This window comes from Phaseolus vulgaris, chromosome 11 (assembly GCF_051622355.1).
Source record: "Phaseolus vulgaris cultivar YP4 chromosome 11, ASM5162235v1, whole genome shotgun sequence".
Taxonomy (NCBI): domain Eukaryota; kingdom Viridiplantae; phylum Streptophyta; class Magnoliopsida; order Fabales; family Fabaceae; genus Phaseolus; species Phaseolus vulgaris.
This window is the reverse complement of record NC_143508.1, coordinates 1556983-1574064: the sequence shown is the minus strand read 5'-3', so window position 1 is coordinate 1574064 and position 17082 is coordinate 1556983. Positions and strand designations below refer to the sequence as shown.

The 17082-nt window shown below is 32.3% G+C and overlaps 1 protein-coding gene across 3 annotated transcripts; it reads left to right on the top strand.

Annotated features, from left to right (window-relative positions):
- Nucleotides 1–14373: 14373 nt before the first annotated feature.
- MYB107 (myb domain protein 107) lies at nt 14374–15970 on the top strand. Of its 3 annotated transcripts, none has more exons than XM_068629289.2 (4): nt 14374–14424; nt 14529–14813; nt 14961–15662; nt 15768–15970. In XM_068629289.2, the coding sequence occupies exons 2-4, from the start codon at nt 14551–14553 to the stop codon at nt 15772–15774; spliced, it is 972 nt and encodes a 323-aa protein (XP_068485390.2). In that variant the 5' UTR covers nt 14374–14424; nt 14529–14550; the 3' UTR covers nt 15775–15970. The 3 variants fall into 3 exon arrangements, with proteins under 3 accessions (XP_068485390.2, XP_068485307.2, XP_090154006.1); XM_068629206.2 differs by having other exon boundaries at nt 14390–14450; XM_090297880.1 differs by lacking the exon at nt 15768–15970 and having other exon boundaries at nt 14390–14450; nt 14961–15666.
- Nucleotides 15971–17082: the final 1112 nt, after the last annotated feature.

The following is a 17082-nucleotide window of genomic DNA, read 5'->3' as shown; positions in this document are numbered from 1 at the left end:
ACTTTCCATGTTTATAGTTGATAATATATTATTTGACTATAGTATGGTCTAATTATAGTAAAACATTCTTAATCAAAACATTATTTAGATGTTTTTGATATGTGTATAGTTACATTGCCAAAATTGGTTCGATTGTTTTATGATCTAGATCTTTTCGGACATATGATGGTACATAACCTAATAAAACTTTGAACTTCATAAATCAATCTAGCCATTTACTTTAGGTAAAAAATTTCTTTGACCTACCAACTCTTGGCACAATGAAGGTTATGAGGGGTCGAAGATTTTGTTGGGCTAACAAGTTAAACAACTAAGAAACCAATCTCTTCTACTAATCCTCAACATATTAAATCATTAATTACTTTCCCTAACCAAAAAACATAACCCATTTTAAATGAAACGAAATTAGACTATAAAATTAGCAGACACGTAGAATGGAAGTTCGTGAGATGTGAAGGAAATCAAGTTGAACAAGTAACACATGTGTTGTTAATGTTGTTGTTGTGTAAGTTTTCCATTTAGAAAAAGGGTAATTAGTTACTTGAATGAGATAAAATATTATTATCAAAGATGGAAAAGAAAACCTAGGTGGCTTGTAACCTTGGATAATGAGGTAATGTTGCAGAAAATCTCCGGCAAGGTTCACCATCCTTTTAACCCCCCAAATTGACTTTTCTATCTCTGATGTCACTTCTCTACTCAGATATCTTAAACCACTGTGCAATGTCTCTAGAACAAACAAAAATGGAGGCACATGCTATGCTATCATTCAATTGTTTTACCATCCACTTGTTTTAAATTTTTGTAAGATTAATTTTCAATTCTGGGATGTGTGTTTAAACTAATTTCAATTACAATTTTTGTATTGGAATGTGTGTCATTAGTTTTACTTGCAAAATAAACACGAAGATTCTATGTTTTGACTTAAGTTTAAGAGATAACATTGTTATGATCAATCATTATATTTGAGATATTATTTGTTTTGAAGGTCGGTGTTTCGTCACAGTTTTATCCTTAAAATATGTTTTGGTAGGTTGAGGGAATAAGAAGTATAAACTGTCATTGATCTTAACTCCTGAACGAGATAAGACTATATTGACGAGGAACATTTTATTTATTAAAAAAAATCTTTACCATCACATTTTATTTATGCTTAAAAAAATGGAGATTGGTTCAAACATCTTAATATTGTGAGATTTTAGCTATTAATAGTATAAATTACTTTATATATTAATAATTTTTTAAGTATCTAAAATAGTATTTAAATTACTTTAATTAATATACTGACTAATAATTTTTTGTTTTTACAATTTATTTTTGACTAATTAATTTTTTTTTTAGTGTTAAGTCTTATTTGAAATCAATTGTAAGATAAATTGAATGAACTAATCTTATTATCTATATTAAAATCTTTCATTTTTTGTGTGGTCATTGCAGAGGCTTTTAATTCAGAACTGTTTTACATGCATCACCCAGAATATTTCTAGCAATGTTTTCAATTAAAACTTGAAAAATAATTTTGTTAATTCCAACTCAGTTCTTCACTCTTTTGTTCACGAAATCTGTTTCCTATCATATCAACTTAGTCTTATTAAAAAACTATGATAATACTAATTAATCCTCTAATTATTTATCATTAATTAAGTGTTTCTCATGAGGGGGTATAAGGTTCCAGTGCTCAAAAACCGGATTCAATTATTATAAAAAAACCATTGTTTGGTAAAAGGAAGATGAACTGTTGCAATGGTGCCAAAATTTCTGTTGCATATAAAACTTTAGTTTCAATATAAAATAAAAGTATTAACCAACTAAGCATATAAAAAAACACAGTGGTGCCAAAACTTGTGTTGCATAAGGATTTTGATTATTAGAAACATTTTGGTAATACAGATGAAAAGACAAAGACTTTGACTGTGTTGAACAATTATATTAAGTATATGAAAATGGTTGTAGTCAACGTTATAGTTCTACCTTTAAGAAATTGAAATAGTTAGCATTAATTCTCAAGTTATTACCTAATCTTAATTAAAACTAAAATATGTTGGTTTGCACCATATAATTAATTTTCTAATTAGGGTTAGTATCATGATTATTGCTATGAAAATAGGGTTGGAATGAATACGTATGCAATATTCTTCACTGTTTTCACTTACCTAATAACATTGAATAATTAGCACTCGCCATTTACTTTTCATTTTTTTCATTCTTGTTCACAACAATTTTATTAGGGTTTCATGGACATGCATTATTAGTATAAAATTTTGATATTGTTAACCAATTTTGTGCATAACTCTAAGTTAATTATTATAAACATAAGGTAGCTTAATACATAATTTATGATATAAAAAATATTTACATATATTATTTCTTCATGAAATTATGCTAAAACCTTCTCATATACTTATATTAAAACAATCTCCGATTAATTTAGCTACCAATTCATTACAAGAACTAACAGTGGAACATGACTTCACTGTACATTTACAAATGTCTCATAATGGTTAGGCATTAGGTAAGTTTGATCTCTTATACGTAAAGGAAAACACATCTTTAATATAAATATTGATTATGGCTATGTACTGATAATATATAATACATTAAAATAACTAATTCATAAGTTAAATTTTGCATATAGTTAATATATATCAGATTAAATATGTTTTTGTCTCTGGTCCAAACTTTAAATAGACAAAATGATGAATGTGTGGTAAAAATTTCATACCAAAATACACAAGGACTAAGGTGTAGTAAGTCCCAGACCAAGAGTGAACAAAACTGATTTTCCGAAAACAAAAACGTCCTCACTTTTCTTCTCCGTGTCTTCTTTTTGTGATTTGTTTGTTTATGAACCTACCTCCTTACCTGGGTGCAAACAACATAAGAAAGTACTTGTGTGAATTTTATCAACGCAATATTGACCCAGAAAAAAATTACAGAAAGTATGGCGAAATTTTGCAAGTTTCGGTAGAGGATAACCTTGGTTAGAACTAAAATTTATAAAAAATTCTCCCGAAATAGTTTTTCCTTAAAACTCCAGGTAAGAATCTCGACTGAATTTGGGACAAAACGCAACAAATTTCAGGTCAAACGGATGAGTATTCACCTGAAAAAAAAAACAGTTTCACACAGAAACGAACATTCCTTTCAGCCCTGACAGTGATGAATAAAAAATTTATTGAAAATCTTGTGGGAGGAATTTGGGGCTCAAATCTCAGGCAAAACTCAATAGACAAAATGACGAATGTGTGGTAAAAATTTCATACCAAAATATCCTAGGACTAAGGTGCATAAAGTTCCAGACCGAGAGTGAACAAAACTGGTTTTCCGAAAACAAAAATGTCCTCGCTATTCTTCCCCGTGTCTTCTTTTTGTGATTTGTTTGTTTATGGACATGTCTCCTTACCTGGGTGCAAACTACATATGAAAGTACTTGTGTGAATTTTTTCAACGCAATATTGACCCAGAAAAAAATTACAGAAAGTATGACAAAATTTCGCAAGTTTCGGTAGAGGATAACCTTGGTTTCCACAAAATTTCTGAAAAAATCTCCCAAAATAGTTTTTTCAGGAAACTCTAGGTAAGAATCTCGACTGAATTTGGGACAAAACACAACAAATTTCAGGTAAAACGGATGAGTATTCACCTGGGAAAAAAATAAAACAGTTTCACACACAAACGAACCTTCCTTTCAGCCCTGACAGTGATGAATAAAAAATTTATTGAAAATCTTGTGGGAGGAATTTGGGGCTCAAATCTCAGCCAAAACTCAATAGACAAAATGACGAATGTGTGCTAAAAATTTCAGACCAAAATATCCTAGGACTAAGGTGCAGAAAGTTCCAGACCGAGAGTGAACAAAACTGGTTTTAAGGAAAAAAAAAACGTCCTCGCTATTCTTCCCCGTGTCTTCTTTTGGTGATTTGTTTGTTTATGGACCTGTCTCCTTACCTGGGTGCCAACAACCTATGAAAGTACTTGTGTGAATTTTTTTCAACGCAATATTGACCCAGAAAAAAATTACAGAAAGTATGACAAAATTTCGCAAGTTTCGGTAGAGGATAACCTTGGTTTCCACAAAATTTCTGAAAAATTCTCCCAAAATAGTTTTTTCATGAAACTCCAGGTAAGAATCTCGACTGAATTTGGGACAAAACACAACAAATTTCAGGTCAAACGGATGAGTATTCACCTGGGAAAAAAATAAAACAGTTTCACACACAAACGAACCTTCCTTTCAGCCCTAGCAGTGATGAATTAAAAATTTATTACAAATCTTGTGGAACGAATTTGGAGCTCAAATCTCAGCCAAAACTCAATAGACAAAATGACGAATGTGTGGTAAAAATTTCATACCAAAATATCCCACGAGTAAGATGCAGTAAGTCCCAGACCTAGAGTAAACAAAACTGGTTTTCCGAAAACAAAAACATCCTCGCTTTTCTTCCCCGTGTCTTCTTTTTGTGATTTGTTTTTTTATGGACCTACCTCCTTTACCTGGGTGCAAACAACATATGAAAGTACATGTGTCAATTTTTGCAACGCAATATTGACCCATAAAAACATTACAGAAAGTATGGCAAAATTTCGCAAGTTTCGGTAGAGGATAAGCTTGGTTTGCACAGAATTTCTGAAAATTTTTCCCGAAATAGTTTTTTCTTGAAAGTCCAGGTAAGAATGTCAACTGAATTTGGGACAAAACGCAACAAATTTCAGGTCAAACGAATGAGTATTCACCTGAGAAAAAAATAAAACAGTTTCGCACACAAACGAACATTCTTTTCACCCCTGACAGTGATGAATTAAAAATATATTTCAAATCTTGTGGGAAGAATTTGGGGCTCAAATCTCAGCCAAAACTCAATAGAAAAAATGACGAATGTGTGGTAAATATTTCAGACCAAATTATCCCAAGAGTAAGGTGTAGTAAGTCGCAGACCTAGAGTAAACAAAACTGGTTTTCCGAAAATAAAAACGTCATCGTTTTTCTTCCCCGTGTCTTCTTTTTGTGATTTGTTTGTTTATGGACCTACCTCCTTACATAGGTGCAAACAACATATGAAAGTACTTGTGTCAATTTTTTCAACGCAATACTGACCCAGAAAAAAAATTACAGAAAGTATGGCAAAATTTCGCAAGTTTCGGTAGAGGATAGCCTTGGTTTCCACAAAATTTCTGATAAATTCTCCCAAAATAATTTTTTCTTGAAACTTCAGGTAAGAATCTCGACTGAATTTGGGACAAAACGCAACAAATTTGAGGTCAAACGGGTGAGTATTCACCTGGGAAAACAATAAAACAGTTTTGCACACAAATGAACCTTCATTTCAGCCCTGACAGTGATGTATAAAAATTTATTGCAAATCTTGTGGGACAAATTTGGGGCTCAAATCTTAGCCAAAACTAAATAGGCAAAATGACGAATGTGTGGTAAAAATTTCAGACAAAAATACCCAAGGAGTAAGGTTCAGTAAGTCCCAAACCGAGAGTGAACAAAACTGGTCTTTCAAAAACAAAAACGTCATCGCTTTTCTTCCCCGTGTCTTCTTTTTGTGATTTGTTTGTTTATGGACTTGCCTCCTTACCTGGGTGCAAAAAACATATGAAAGTACTTGTGTGAATTTTTTCAACGCAATACTAACCCAGAAAAAAATTATAGAAAGTATGGCAAAATTTCGCAAGTTTCGGTAGAGGATAGCCTTGGTTTCCACAAAAATTCTGAAAAATTCTCCCAAAATAGTTTTTTCTTGATACTCCAGGTAAGAATCTCGACTGAATTTGGGACTAAACGCAACAAATTTCAGGTAAAACGGATGAGTATTCACCTGGAAAAAAAATAAAACAATTTCACACACAAACAAACCTTCCTTTCAGTCCTGGCAATGATGAATTAAAAATTTATTGCAAATCTTGTAGGATGAATTTGGGGCTCAAATCTCAGCCAAAACTCAATAGAGAAAATGACGAATGCGTGGTAGAAATTTCAGACCAAAATATCCCAAGAGTAAGGTGCAATAAGTTCCAGACCGAGAGTGAACAAAACTGGTTTTCCGGAAAAAAAAACGTCCTCGCTATTCTTCCCCGTGTCTTCTTTTGGTGATTTGTTTGTTTATGGACCTGTCTCCTTACCTGGGTGCCAACAACATATGAAAGTACTTGTGTGAATTTTTTTCAACGCAATATTAACCCAGAAAAAAATTACAGAAAGTATGGCAAAATTTCGCAAGTTTCGGTAGAGGATAGTCTTGGTCTACACAAAATTGCTGAAAAATTCTCCCAAAATAGTTTTTTCTTGAAACTCCAGGTAAGAATCTCGACTGAATTTGGGACAAAACGCAACAAATTTCAGGTCAAACGGATGAGTATTCATTTGAAAAAACATAAAACAGTTTCGCACACAAACGAACATTCCTTTCACCCCTGACAGTGATGAATTACTAATTTATTGCAAATCTTGTGGGAAGAATTTGGGGCTCAAATCTCAGCCAAAATTCAATAGAGAAAATGACGAATGTGTGGTAAATATTTCAGACCAAATTATCCCAAGAGTAAGGTGTAGTAAGTCCCAGACCTAGAGTAAACAAAACTGGTTTTCCGAAAAAAAAATAGTCATCGCTTTGCTTCCCCGTGTCTTCTTTTTGTGATTTGTTTGTTTATGAACCTACCTCCTTACATAGGTGCAAACAACATATGAAAGTACTTGTGTGAATTTTTTCAACGCAATACTGACCCAAAAAAAAATACAAAAAGTATGGCAAAATTTCGCAAGTTTCGGTAGAGGATAGCCTTAGTTTCCACAAAATTTCTGAAATATTCTCCCGAAATAGTTTCTTCTTGAAACTCTAGGTAAGAATCTCTACTGAATTTGGGACAAAACGCAACAAATTTCAGGTCAAACGGATGAGTATTCACAATACAAAAAAATAAAACAGTTTCGCACACAAACAAACATTCCTTTCACCCATGACAGTGATGAATTAAAAATTTATTGCAAATCTTGTGGGAAGAATTTGGGGCTCAAATCTCAGCCAAAACTCAATAGACAAAATGACGAATGTGTGGTAAATATATCAGACAAAAATACCCAAGGAGTAAGGTGCAGTAAGTCCCAAACCGAGAGTGAACAAAACTGGTCTTCCAAAAACAAAAACGTCCTCGCTTTTCTTCCCCGTGTCTTCTTTTTGTGATTTGTTTGTTTATGGACCTACCTCCTTACCTGGGTGCAAAAAACATATGAAAGTACTTGTATGAATTTTTCAACGCAATACTGACCCAGAAAAAAATTTTAGAAAGTATGGCAAAATTTCGCAAGTTTTGATAGAGGATAGCCTTGGTTTCTACAAAATTTCTAAAAAATTCTCCCAAAATAGTTTTTTCTTGAAACTCCAGGTAAGAATCTCGAATAAATTTGGGACTAAACGCAACAAATTTCAGGTCAAACGGATGAGTATTCACCTGGAAAAAAAAAATAAAACAATTTCACACACAAACAAACCTTCCTTTCAGTCCTGGCAGTGATGAATTAAAAATTTATTGCAAATCTTGTGGGACGAATTTGGGGCTCAAATCTCAGCCAAAACACAATAGACAAAATGACGAATGCGTGGTAGAAATTTCAGACCAAAATAACCTAACAGTAAGGTGCAGTAAGTCTCAGACCTATAGTAAACAAAACTAGTTTTCCGAAAACTAAACGTCCTCGCTTTTCTTCCCCGTGTTTTCTTTTTGTGATTTGTTTGTTTGTGGACCTACCTCCTTACCTGGGTGAAAACAACATATGAAAGTACTTGTGTGAAACGCAATAATGACCCAGAAAAAAATTACAGAAAGTATGGCAAAATTTCATAAGTTTCGGTATAGGATAGTCTTGGTTTGCAAAAAATTGCTGAAAAATTCTCCCAAAATAGTTTTTTCTTGAAACTACAGGTAAGAATCTCGACTGAATTTGGGACAAAACGCAACAAATTTCAGGTCAAACGGATAAGTATAAACTTGAGAAAAAAATAAAAAAGTTTCGCACACAAACGTACCTTCCTTTCACCTCTAGCAGTGATGAATTAAAAATTTATTGCAAATCTTGTGGGACGAATTTGGGGCTCAAATCTCAGCCAAAACTCAATAGACAAAATGACGAATGTGTGGTAAAAATTTCAAACCAAAATATCCCAGGAGTAAGGTGCAGTAAGTCTCAGACCTAGAGTAAACAAAACTAGTTTTCCGAAAACAAAAACGTCATCGCTTTTCTTCCCCGTGTCTTCTTTTTGTGATTTGTTTGTTTATAGACCTACCTCCTTACCTGGGTGCAAACAACATATGAAAGTATTTGTGTGAATTTTTTCAACGCAATACTGACCCAGAAAAAAATTACATAAAGTATGGCAAAATTTCGCAAGTTTCGGCATTGGTTTGCACAAAATTTCTGAAAAATTCTCCCGAAATAGTTTTTTGTTGAAACTCTAGGTAAGAATCTCGACTGAATTTGGGATAAAACGCAACAAATTTCAGGTAAAACGGATGAGTATTCACCTAGAAAAATATAAAACAGTTTCGCACACAAACGAACCTTCCTTTCACCCCTAACAATGATGAATAAAAAATTTATTGCAAATCTTGTGGGACAAATTTGGGGATCAAATCTTATCCAAAACTCAATAGAAAAAATGACGAATGTTTGGTAAAAATTTCAGACAAAAATACCCAAGGAGTAAGGTGCAGTAAGCCCCAACCGAGAGTGAACAAAACTGGTCTTCCGGAAACAAAAACGTCCTCGCTTTTCTTCCCCGTGTCTTCTTTTTGTGATTTGTTTGTTTATGGTCCTGCCTCCTTACCTGAGTGCAAACAACATATGAAAGTATTTGTGTGAATTTTTTCAACGAAATACTCACTCAGAAAATAATTACATAAAGTGTGGCAAAATTTCGCAAGTTCCGGCAGAGGATAGCCTTATTTTGCACAAAATTTCTGAAAAATTCTCCCGAAATAGTTTTTTCTTGAAACTCCAGGTAAGAATCTCGACTAAATTTGGGACAAAACCCAACAAATTTCAGGTCAAACGGATGAGTATTCACCTAGGAAAAAAATAAAACAGTTTCACACACAAACGAACCTTACTTTCAGCCCTGGCAGTGATGAATAAAAAATTTATTGAAAATCTTGTGGAACGAATTTGGGGCTCAAATCTCAGCCAAAACTCAATAGAGAAAATGACGACTGTGTGGTAAAAATTTCAGACCAAAATACTCAAGGAGTAAGGTGCAGTAAGTCCCAGACCGAGAGTGAACAACATATGAAAGTACTTGTGTGAATTTTTTCAACGCAATACTGACCCAGAAAAAAATTACAGAAAGTATGGCAAAATTTTGCAATTTCGGTAGAGGATAGCCTTGGTTTACACAAAATTTCTGAAAAATTCTCCCGAAATTGTTTCTTCTTGAAACCCTAGGTAAGAATCTCGGCTGAATTTGGGACAAAACGAAACAAATTTCAAGTCAAACGGATGAATATTCACCTGGGAAAAAAATAAAACAGTTTCGCACACAAACGAACCTTCCTTTCACCTGTGACAGTGATGAATAAAAAATTTATTGCAATTCTTGTGGGACGAATGTAGGGCTCAAATCTCAGCCAAAACTCAATAGACAAAATGACGAATGTGTGGTAAAAATTTCAGACCAAAATATCCTAGGAGTAAGATGCAGTAAGTCCCAGACCTAGAGTAAACAAAACTGGTTTTCCGAAAACAAAAACGTCCTAGCTTTTCTTCCCCGTGTCTTCTTTTTGTGATTTGTTTGTTTATGGACCTGCCTCCTTACCTGGGTGCAAACAAGATATGAAAGTACTTGTGTGAATTTTTTCAACGCAATACTGACCCAGAAAAAATATACAGAAAGTATGGCAAAATTTCGCAAGTTTCGGTAGATGATAGCCTTATTTTGCACAAAATTTCTGAAAAATTCTCCCGAAATAGTTTTTTCTTGAAACTCCAGGTAAGAATCTCGACTAAATTTGGGACAAAACCCAACAAATTTCAGGTCAAACGGATGAGTATTCACCTAGGAATAAAATAAAACAGTTTCACACACAAACGAACCTTACTTTCAACCCTGGCAGTGATGAATAAAAAATTTATTGAAAATCTTGTGGAACGAATTTGGGGCTCAAATCTCAGCCAAAACTCAATAGAGAAAATGACGACTGTGTGGTAAAAATTTCATACCAAAATACTCAAGGAGTAAGGTGCAGTAAGTCCCAGACCGAGAGTGAACAAAACTGGTTTTCCGAAAACAAAAACGTCATCGCTTTTCTTCCCCGTGTCTTCTTTATATGATTTGTTTGTTTATGGACCTGCCTCCTTATCTGTGTGCAAACAACATATGAAAGTACTTGTGTGAATTTTTTCAACGCAATACTGACCCAGAAAAAAATTACAGAAAGTATGGCAAAATTTCGCAATTTCGGTAGAGGATAACCTTGGTTTACACAAAATTTCTGAAAAATTCTCCCGAAATAGTTTCTTCTTGAAACTCTAGGTAAGAATCTCGACTGAATTTGGGACAAAACGAAACAAATTTCAAGTCAAACAGGTGAATATTCACCTGGGAAAAAAATAAAACAGTTTCGCACACAAACGAACCTTCCTTTCAGCTGTGACAGTGATGAATAAAAAATTTATTGCAATTCTTGTGGGACAAATTTGGGGCTCAAATCTCAGCCAAAACTCAATAGACAAAATGACGAATGTGTGGTAAAAATTTCAGACCAAAATATCCTAGGAGTAAGATGCAGTAAGTCCCAGACCTAGAGTAAACAAAACTGGTTTTCCGAAAACAAAAACGTCCTAGCTTTTCTTCCCCGTGTCTTCTTTTTTTGATTTGTTTGTTTATGGACCTGCCTCCTTACCTGGGTGCAAACAAGATATGAAAGTACTTGTGTGAATTTTTTCAACGCAATACTGACCCAGAAAAAATATACAGAAAGTATGGCAAAATTTCGCAAGTTTCGGCATTGGTTTGCACAAAATTTCTGAAAAATTCTCCCGAAATAGTTTTTTCTTGAAACTCTAGGTAAGAATCTTGACTGAATTTGGGACAAAACGTAACAAATTTCAGGTCAAACGGATGAGTATTCACCTGAGAAAAAAATAAAACAGTTTCGCACACAAACGAACCTTCCTTTCACCCCTGACAGTGATGAATAAAATTTTTTTTGCAAATCTTGTGGGACAAATTTGAGGCTCAAATCTCATCCAAAACTCAATAGAAAAAATGACGAATGTGTGGTAAAAATTTCAGACAAAAATACCCAAGGAGTAAGGTGCAGTAAGTCCCAAACCGAGAGTGAACAAAACTGGTCTTCTGGAAACAAAAACGTCTTCGCTTTTCTTCTCCGTGTCTTCTTTTTGTGATTTGTTTGTTTATGAACCTGCCTTCTTACCTGGGTGCAAACAACATTTGAAAGTACTTGGGTGAATTGTTTCAACGCAATACTGACCCAGAAAAAAATTACATAAAGTATGACAAAATTTCACAAATTTCGGTAGAGGATAGCCTTAGTTTGCACAAAATTTCTGAAAAATTCTCCCGAAATAGTTTTTTCTTGAAACTCCAAGTAAGAATCTCGACTGAATTTTGGACAAAACGCAATAAATTTCAGGTCAAACGGATGAGTATTCACCTGGGAAAAAAATAAAACAGTTTCACACACAAACGAACATTCCTATCAGCCCTAACAGTAATGAATAAAAAATTTATTGCAAATCTTGGGGGACGAATTTGGGGCTCAAATCTCAGCCTAAACTCAATAGACAAAATGACGAATGTGTGGTAAAAATTTCAGACCAAAATATCCCAGGAATAAGGCGCAGTAAGTCCCAAACCTAGAGTAAACAAAACTGGTTTTCCGAAAACAAAAACGTCATCGCTTTTCTTTCTCGTGTCTTCTTTTTGTGATTTGTTTGTTTATGGACCTACCTCCTTACCTGGGTGCAAACAACATATGAAAGTATTTGTGAATTTTTTCAACGCAATATTGACCCAGAAAAAAATTACAAAAAGTAGGGGAAAATTTCGCATGTTTCGGTATAGAATAGCCTTGGTTTGCACAAAATTTCTGAAAAGTCCCGAAATAGTTTTTTCCTGAAACTCCAAGTAAGAATCTCGACTGAATTTGGGACAAAACGCAACAAATTTCAAGTAAAACGGATGAGTATTCACCTGAGAAAAAAATAAAACAGTTTCACACACAAACAAGTCTCCTCTCAGCCCTGGCAGTGATGAATAAAAAATTTATTGCAAATCTGGTGGGACGAATGTAGGGCTCAAATCTCAGTCAAAACTCAATAGACACAATGACGAATGTCTGGTAAAAATTTCAGACCAAAATACCTAAGTAGTAAGGCTGAGTAAGTCTCATATTAAGAATGAACAAAACTGGTTTTCCGAAAACAAAACGTCCTGTCTTTTCTTCCTCATATCTTCTTTTTGTGATTTGTTTGTTTATTGATCTGCCTCCTTATCTAGGCGCAAACAACATATGAAAGTACTTGTGTGAATTTTTTTCAACACAATACGAATCCAGAATAAAATTGCAGAAAGTATGAAAAAATTTCAAAAGTTTTGGTGGAGGATAAATTATAAACTTAAATATACTATATATCATTACTTTTTTCACTAAGTTATACAAAATCTTATTAAAAGTCAAGTACACCACAACTAACAGTTTGATTTTGTTTAAAATAAAAAATTTAACAATCCTAACGATTTAAGATATGTTTTTGCTTTGTTTATACATTATTCTTGTTTGTAGTGATACGAAATAGTGAATTCGTTAGGGCTTTGTTGGGGTCCGAGGGAAGAACTGCATTTGATTTAATAAACTAGCGTACAAGATGAAACGAAGAAACTAATTTTCATGTTTTGTTATGTTATTCATAGATGGTCGATATTTTCAGAGGAAGGTTTCTTTTCAATATGGGACATGAAAAGTGAGGTTGAAAGTTGCTGAGACGCTGCCACGTGGCTACCTACCCTCGTTGGTAGTTTAAGTTTGTTGCTTCCCATGGAGAAGGTGGCCATTGTTATACGTATGTGCCAGACTGTGCCTTGTTCTTGTTGGACAAGCCAAGCTCACGTTGAAAATCTGCATCTCTCCTCATACAATTTTATCCTACATTCATATTAATACGACACGTCTATATATTATATAATTATAAATTATATAAATTGACAATAAAAATTTATGTCCACAAGTATATTTTATTTTTTTAGTAAAAAAATGTTTTTCATAATTGGTTCAAAATAATTTCTTTTTTATTTTTATAATCATACTAAAATCTTTTACAATAAATTTAAATTTTTAAAAATTAATATTTTTTTAAAATTATATTAAAATTGTCAAAAATCCAACAAATATTTTTGAATTAGACATTTTACCAATACATGTCCTACAAGTGTTGGTGTTTGATATATGTGTCGAGAGAAGTGTATCAACCTTATAGATTTCATCACTTTTCTTCCTTCAACTTCATGCTTTAATTTCGTGTGTTTTCTGCATATATGAAGAATATGTCATGGAGTCAAAGTTCAGAGTTGACTTCCTCGATGTAATTAAGGTAAAGACAAAGTAGAAAGGAAACAAGATAAAGCAAAGAAGAATATGCATGCTAATGCTGTTTGTCTTAGGCAAGGTGGAATAATAATAAATGCATACCATATTATTTTCCTCCATTTTTTAAAAAGTTAATAATAATATATATAATTACGAAACTTTCCTTTTTCGGTTAGATTGACGAAGAAACTAACATCCATTTATTATTTTAAATACTAAAAAATATTAATATTATTAAATAAATATTTATAAAATAAATTTAAAATCATATTTAAATTAATTATCAGTTTTTTAGCTACTAATATTTTAAATTTTAAATTAATATCAAGGCTAATAGAAACTAAATTTAAAATATAAAATAGTTTTATCTAAAATTTTAATAGCTAATCGTTAAATAATAATTTAGATACTAAAATAGTATATATTTTTATTAGTAATAAAAACTACTTTAATGTCAATGACTTGTTTAATTTATAAAATAATTTTTAATTTAGTTAATATAATAATTAATTATTTTGATTTTTAAAATTAATTTTTATTTAATAATTTTCTTTTTGGTTAGTTTTCAAAAGAAAAGGCATTTCATCAACCTTTTTATTAAAAAAATGAAAATTATGACAGTCTACCTTTGAAATTAAGCATTATGATTAGAAGCAATATTACTCTGAGGAGTGTCTTTTGATGCCCTTTAGCGGGACAAACTTGTAATTTTGTATCATAGCATAGTAAATAAGTTTTGAAAGCATTTGATATATCTATCTGTTCTATATATATACAGCAATCACCTCTCTCTGGTGAATATCCAACTTCCAAGACTACCTTGTAAGTCTTTCATTACTCCATCCAAGGTTTGGATTCTTTTGCTCTCATTTAGTTTTCAAGGAAATGAATTCTTGTGCTGTTTTATTCTCAACATTTTTCTGCAGTTTGTTTGAGTAGGTGGTGATTATGGGGAGAGCACCATCCAGTGATGAAAGTGGCTTGAAGAAGGGGCCTTGGACCCCAGAAGAGGATAATATATTGGTGGAATACATTCACAAACATGGCCATGGCAGTTGGAGAGCACTTCCAAAGCTTGCAGGATTGAACAGGTGTGGCAAAAGTTGCAGGCTAAGGTGGACAAACTATTTGAGGCCTGACATCAAAAGAGGAAAGTTCTCTCAGGAAGAAGAGCAACTCATCATCAATTTACATGCTGTTCTTGGCAACAAGTAAATTACTATTCATTTCATCTCATCTCATTCATTACTAAATGGAAATCTTAAACTGATGCATCATTAGAATGAAACATGCTGTGTTTATTTCTTCATAGATGAAAAAAAAGTGATTGTATATATGTGCATTATTTCCATGATTAGGTGGTCAGCTATAGCAGGGCATCTTCCAGGTAGGACTGATAATGAAATCAAGAACTTGTGGAACACTCATTTAAAGAAAAAGCTTCTACAAATGGGGTTGGATCCAGTGACTCATCGTCCAAGATCAGACCACCTTGATCTTCTATCCAGTCTTCAACAGTTGCTGGCTGCTACAGACATTTTCACAAACAGTTGGGACATTAATGTTGCAAGGCTGCAATCAGATGCCACAGAACTAGCCAAACTCCAATTGCTGCACAACATACTTCAAGTCCTTGGGGCCAATCCTTCCTCAAACATGGACTTGCTCAATCCCTTTGGACCATCACTGAATGAAGTTTTGGGATTGGATCAGTCCAAGCTCCAAAACCTTTACAATACTTCAACTGGTTTTGTTTCTCAGAATCAGCCAAACTTCCAAAGCTCTGAAGCCCCTTCTCAGCAGCAAGGTCTACCTAACCACATGAAATCAGAAAAGGTTGATGAACAACTTGGTGCCTCATATTCTCTTCCAACACCATTATTAGATTCTCTTCCAAATCTAGTTTCAGCATCACCAGAATGTTCAACTGGGAAGGAAATGGAAAACAAGGTAAACCCAAATGAGTTTTGTGAGCCTTCTTCCACTTCAACCACCTTTGAAATGTGGGGAGATTTCATGTATGAAGAAGTAACTGATGCTTATTGGAAAGATCTCATGGAGTAAGTAACTTTTATGTCACTGTTTTTTAGCTCCACTTGTGCTTATTCTATTTTTCTCTTATGAATTTTTTTATTTTTTGCTGATTTTTTCATACCTTTTTGCAGGCAATAACCAGTAGAATCCAACTGCGATAATAGGAATTATCATTGATCTCTATGATGAAAACATGGTTCATTTAGAAATAGTTGGTTGGTTCCTATGAAATTGAAGATGGATTCATCTTTATACAAGGTTCCATTGTATCGTATATAGGCTCATGTAGCATGGAGATTGTAATTTATTTTGTAGAATAATAATATATACTCTCATATATATTGTTTCATTTCATTATATATATATATATATATATATATATATATATTCTTTCTTGAACAATAGAAAAATAAAAAATCTTTATACTTTTAAAAACTTTCATGTTTTTAATCTCAGTTAGGTCAAACATATCGAGGTCAAACATATCGAATAATATTAATTATATGTGATCACATGAAAAAATATTATTAAAAAATATAAAAAATTATATTAAAACTCATACGTTAAAAAAAAAAACATATAGTTAGACTATAGTTATTTATAAAAAAATTTAAGAATATAATAGATAAAAACTTATTATACGAATAAAATATTATTTAAAAATAAATCATAAATTAGTTAACTATTTAAATTATTTTGAGTTTTTTAATGGCTAGTTTATTTAGTAAAAAAGAAGAAGAGTCTTATGCATTGAATGGTTGAAAATTAAACACAGAAATAAGGGTGGAAGATTGCTGTTATGACGTGAGGCATCAACTTTTTCTTAAAGTCTAGTCTATTTTTACAAGAAAAAATTTGTTTAGTAAAAACATTTATTTACAATCTTTATAATAATATAATATTTTAAATTAAAAAATAAAATGAATATTATTAAAATATTAATTTATTTGATTATTAAGTGGATGTATTTACCGTTTGAAATGTGAAAATATTATCACTGTTTTTACAATTATATTTGATCATGCACTGTATTCACAAAGTTGTTTATGTGTGTTTTTACAATACTATCAAAGAACTAATACTTTACACAAAAACTAATATTCAATTAAAATAAGTATTTAACTTAATTTCGTAAGTCTCTCAACTCCATATATTAATATTTAAAACATTTTAGTACATTAATTCTTTCATCCAAAATGTATATTTTATAAACAATACGTTATTTTATTCAAATTGTGAACTTTGTTAGAGACTGCTGTTTTCACTTTTGAAGTATATTTCAAAAGTTTTTCACCAATTATAATTTTTTAATATTAATAATTTGACTTGTTCAATAGTAATAATCATAGTTAGTATTAAGAACTGAAAAAGTCAACTTTAAAAAATGGGTTTATAAAATAATATTCTACACTCATTATCAACTTTGATATTATATTAAAAGTTAAA

Coding starts and splice junctions, on each gene's coding strand:
- MYB107 (XM_068629289.2), top strand. CDS start 14,551: ATGGGGAGAGCACCATCCAGTGATGAAAGTGGCTTGAAGAAGGGGCCT. Junction 14,814..14,960: donor CATGCTGTTCTTGGCAACAA/GTAAATTACTAT, acceptor TTCCATGATTAG/GTGGTCAGCTATAGCAGGGC.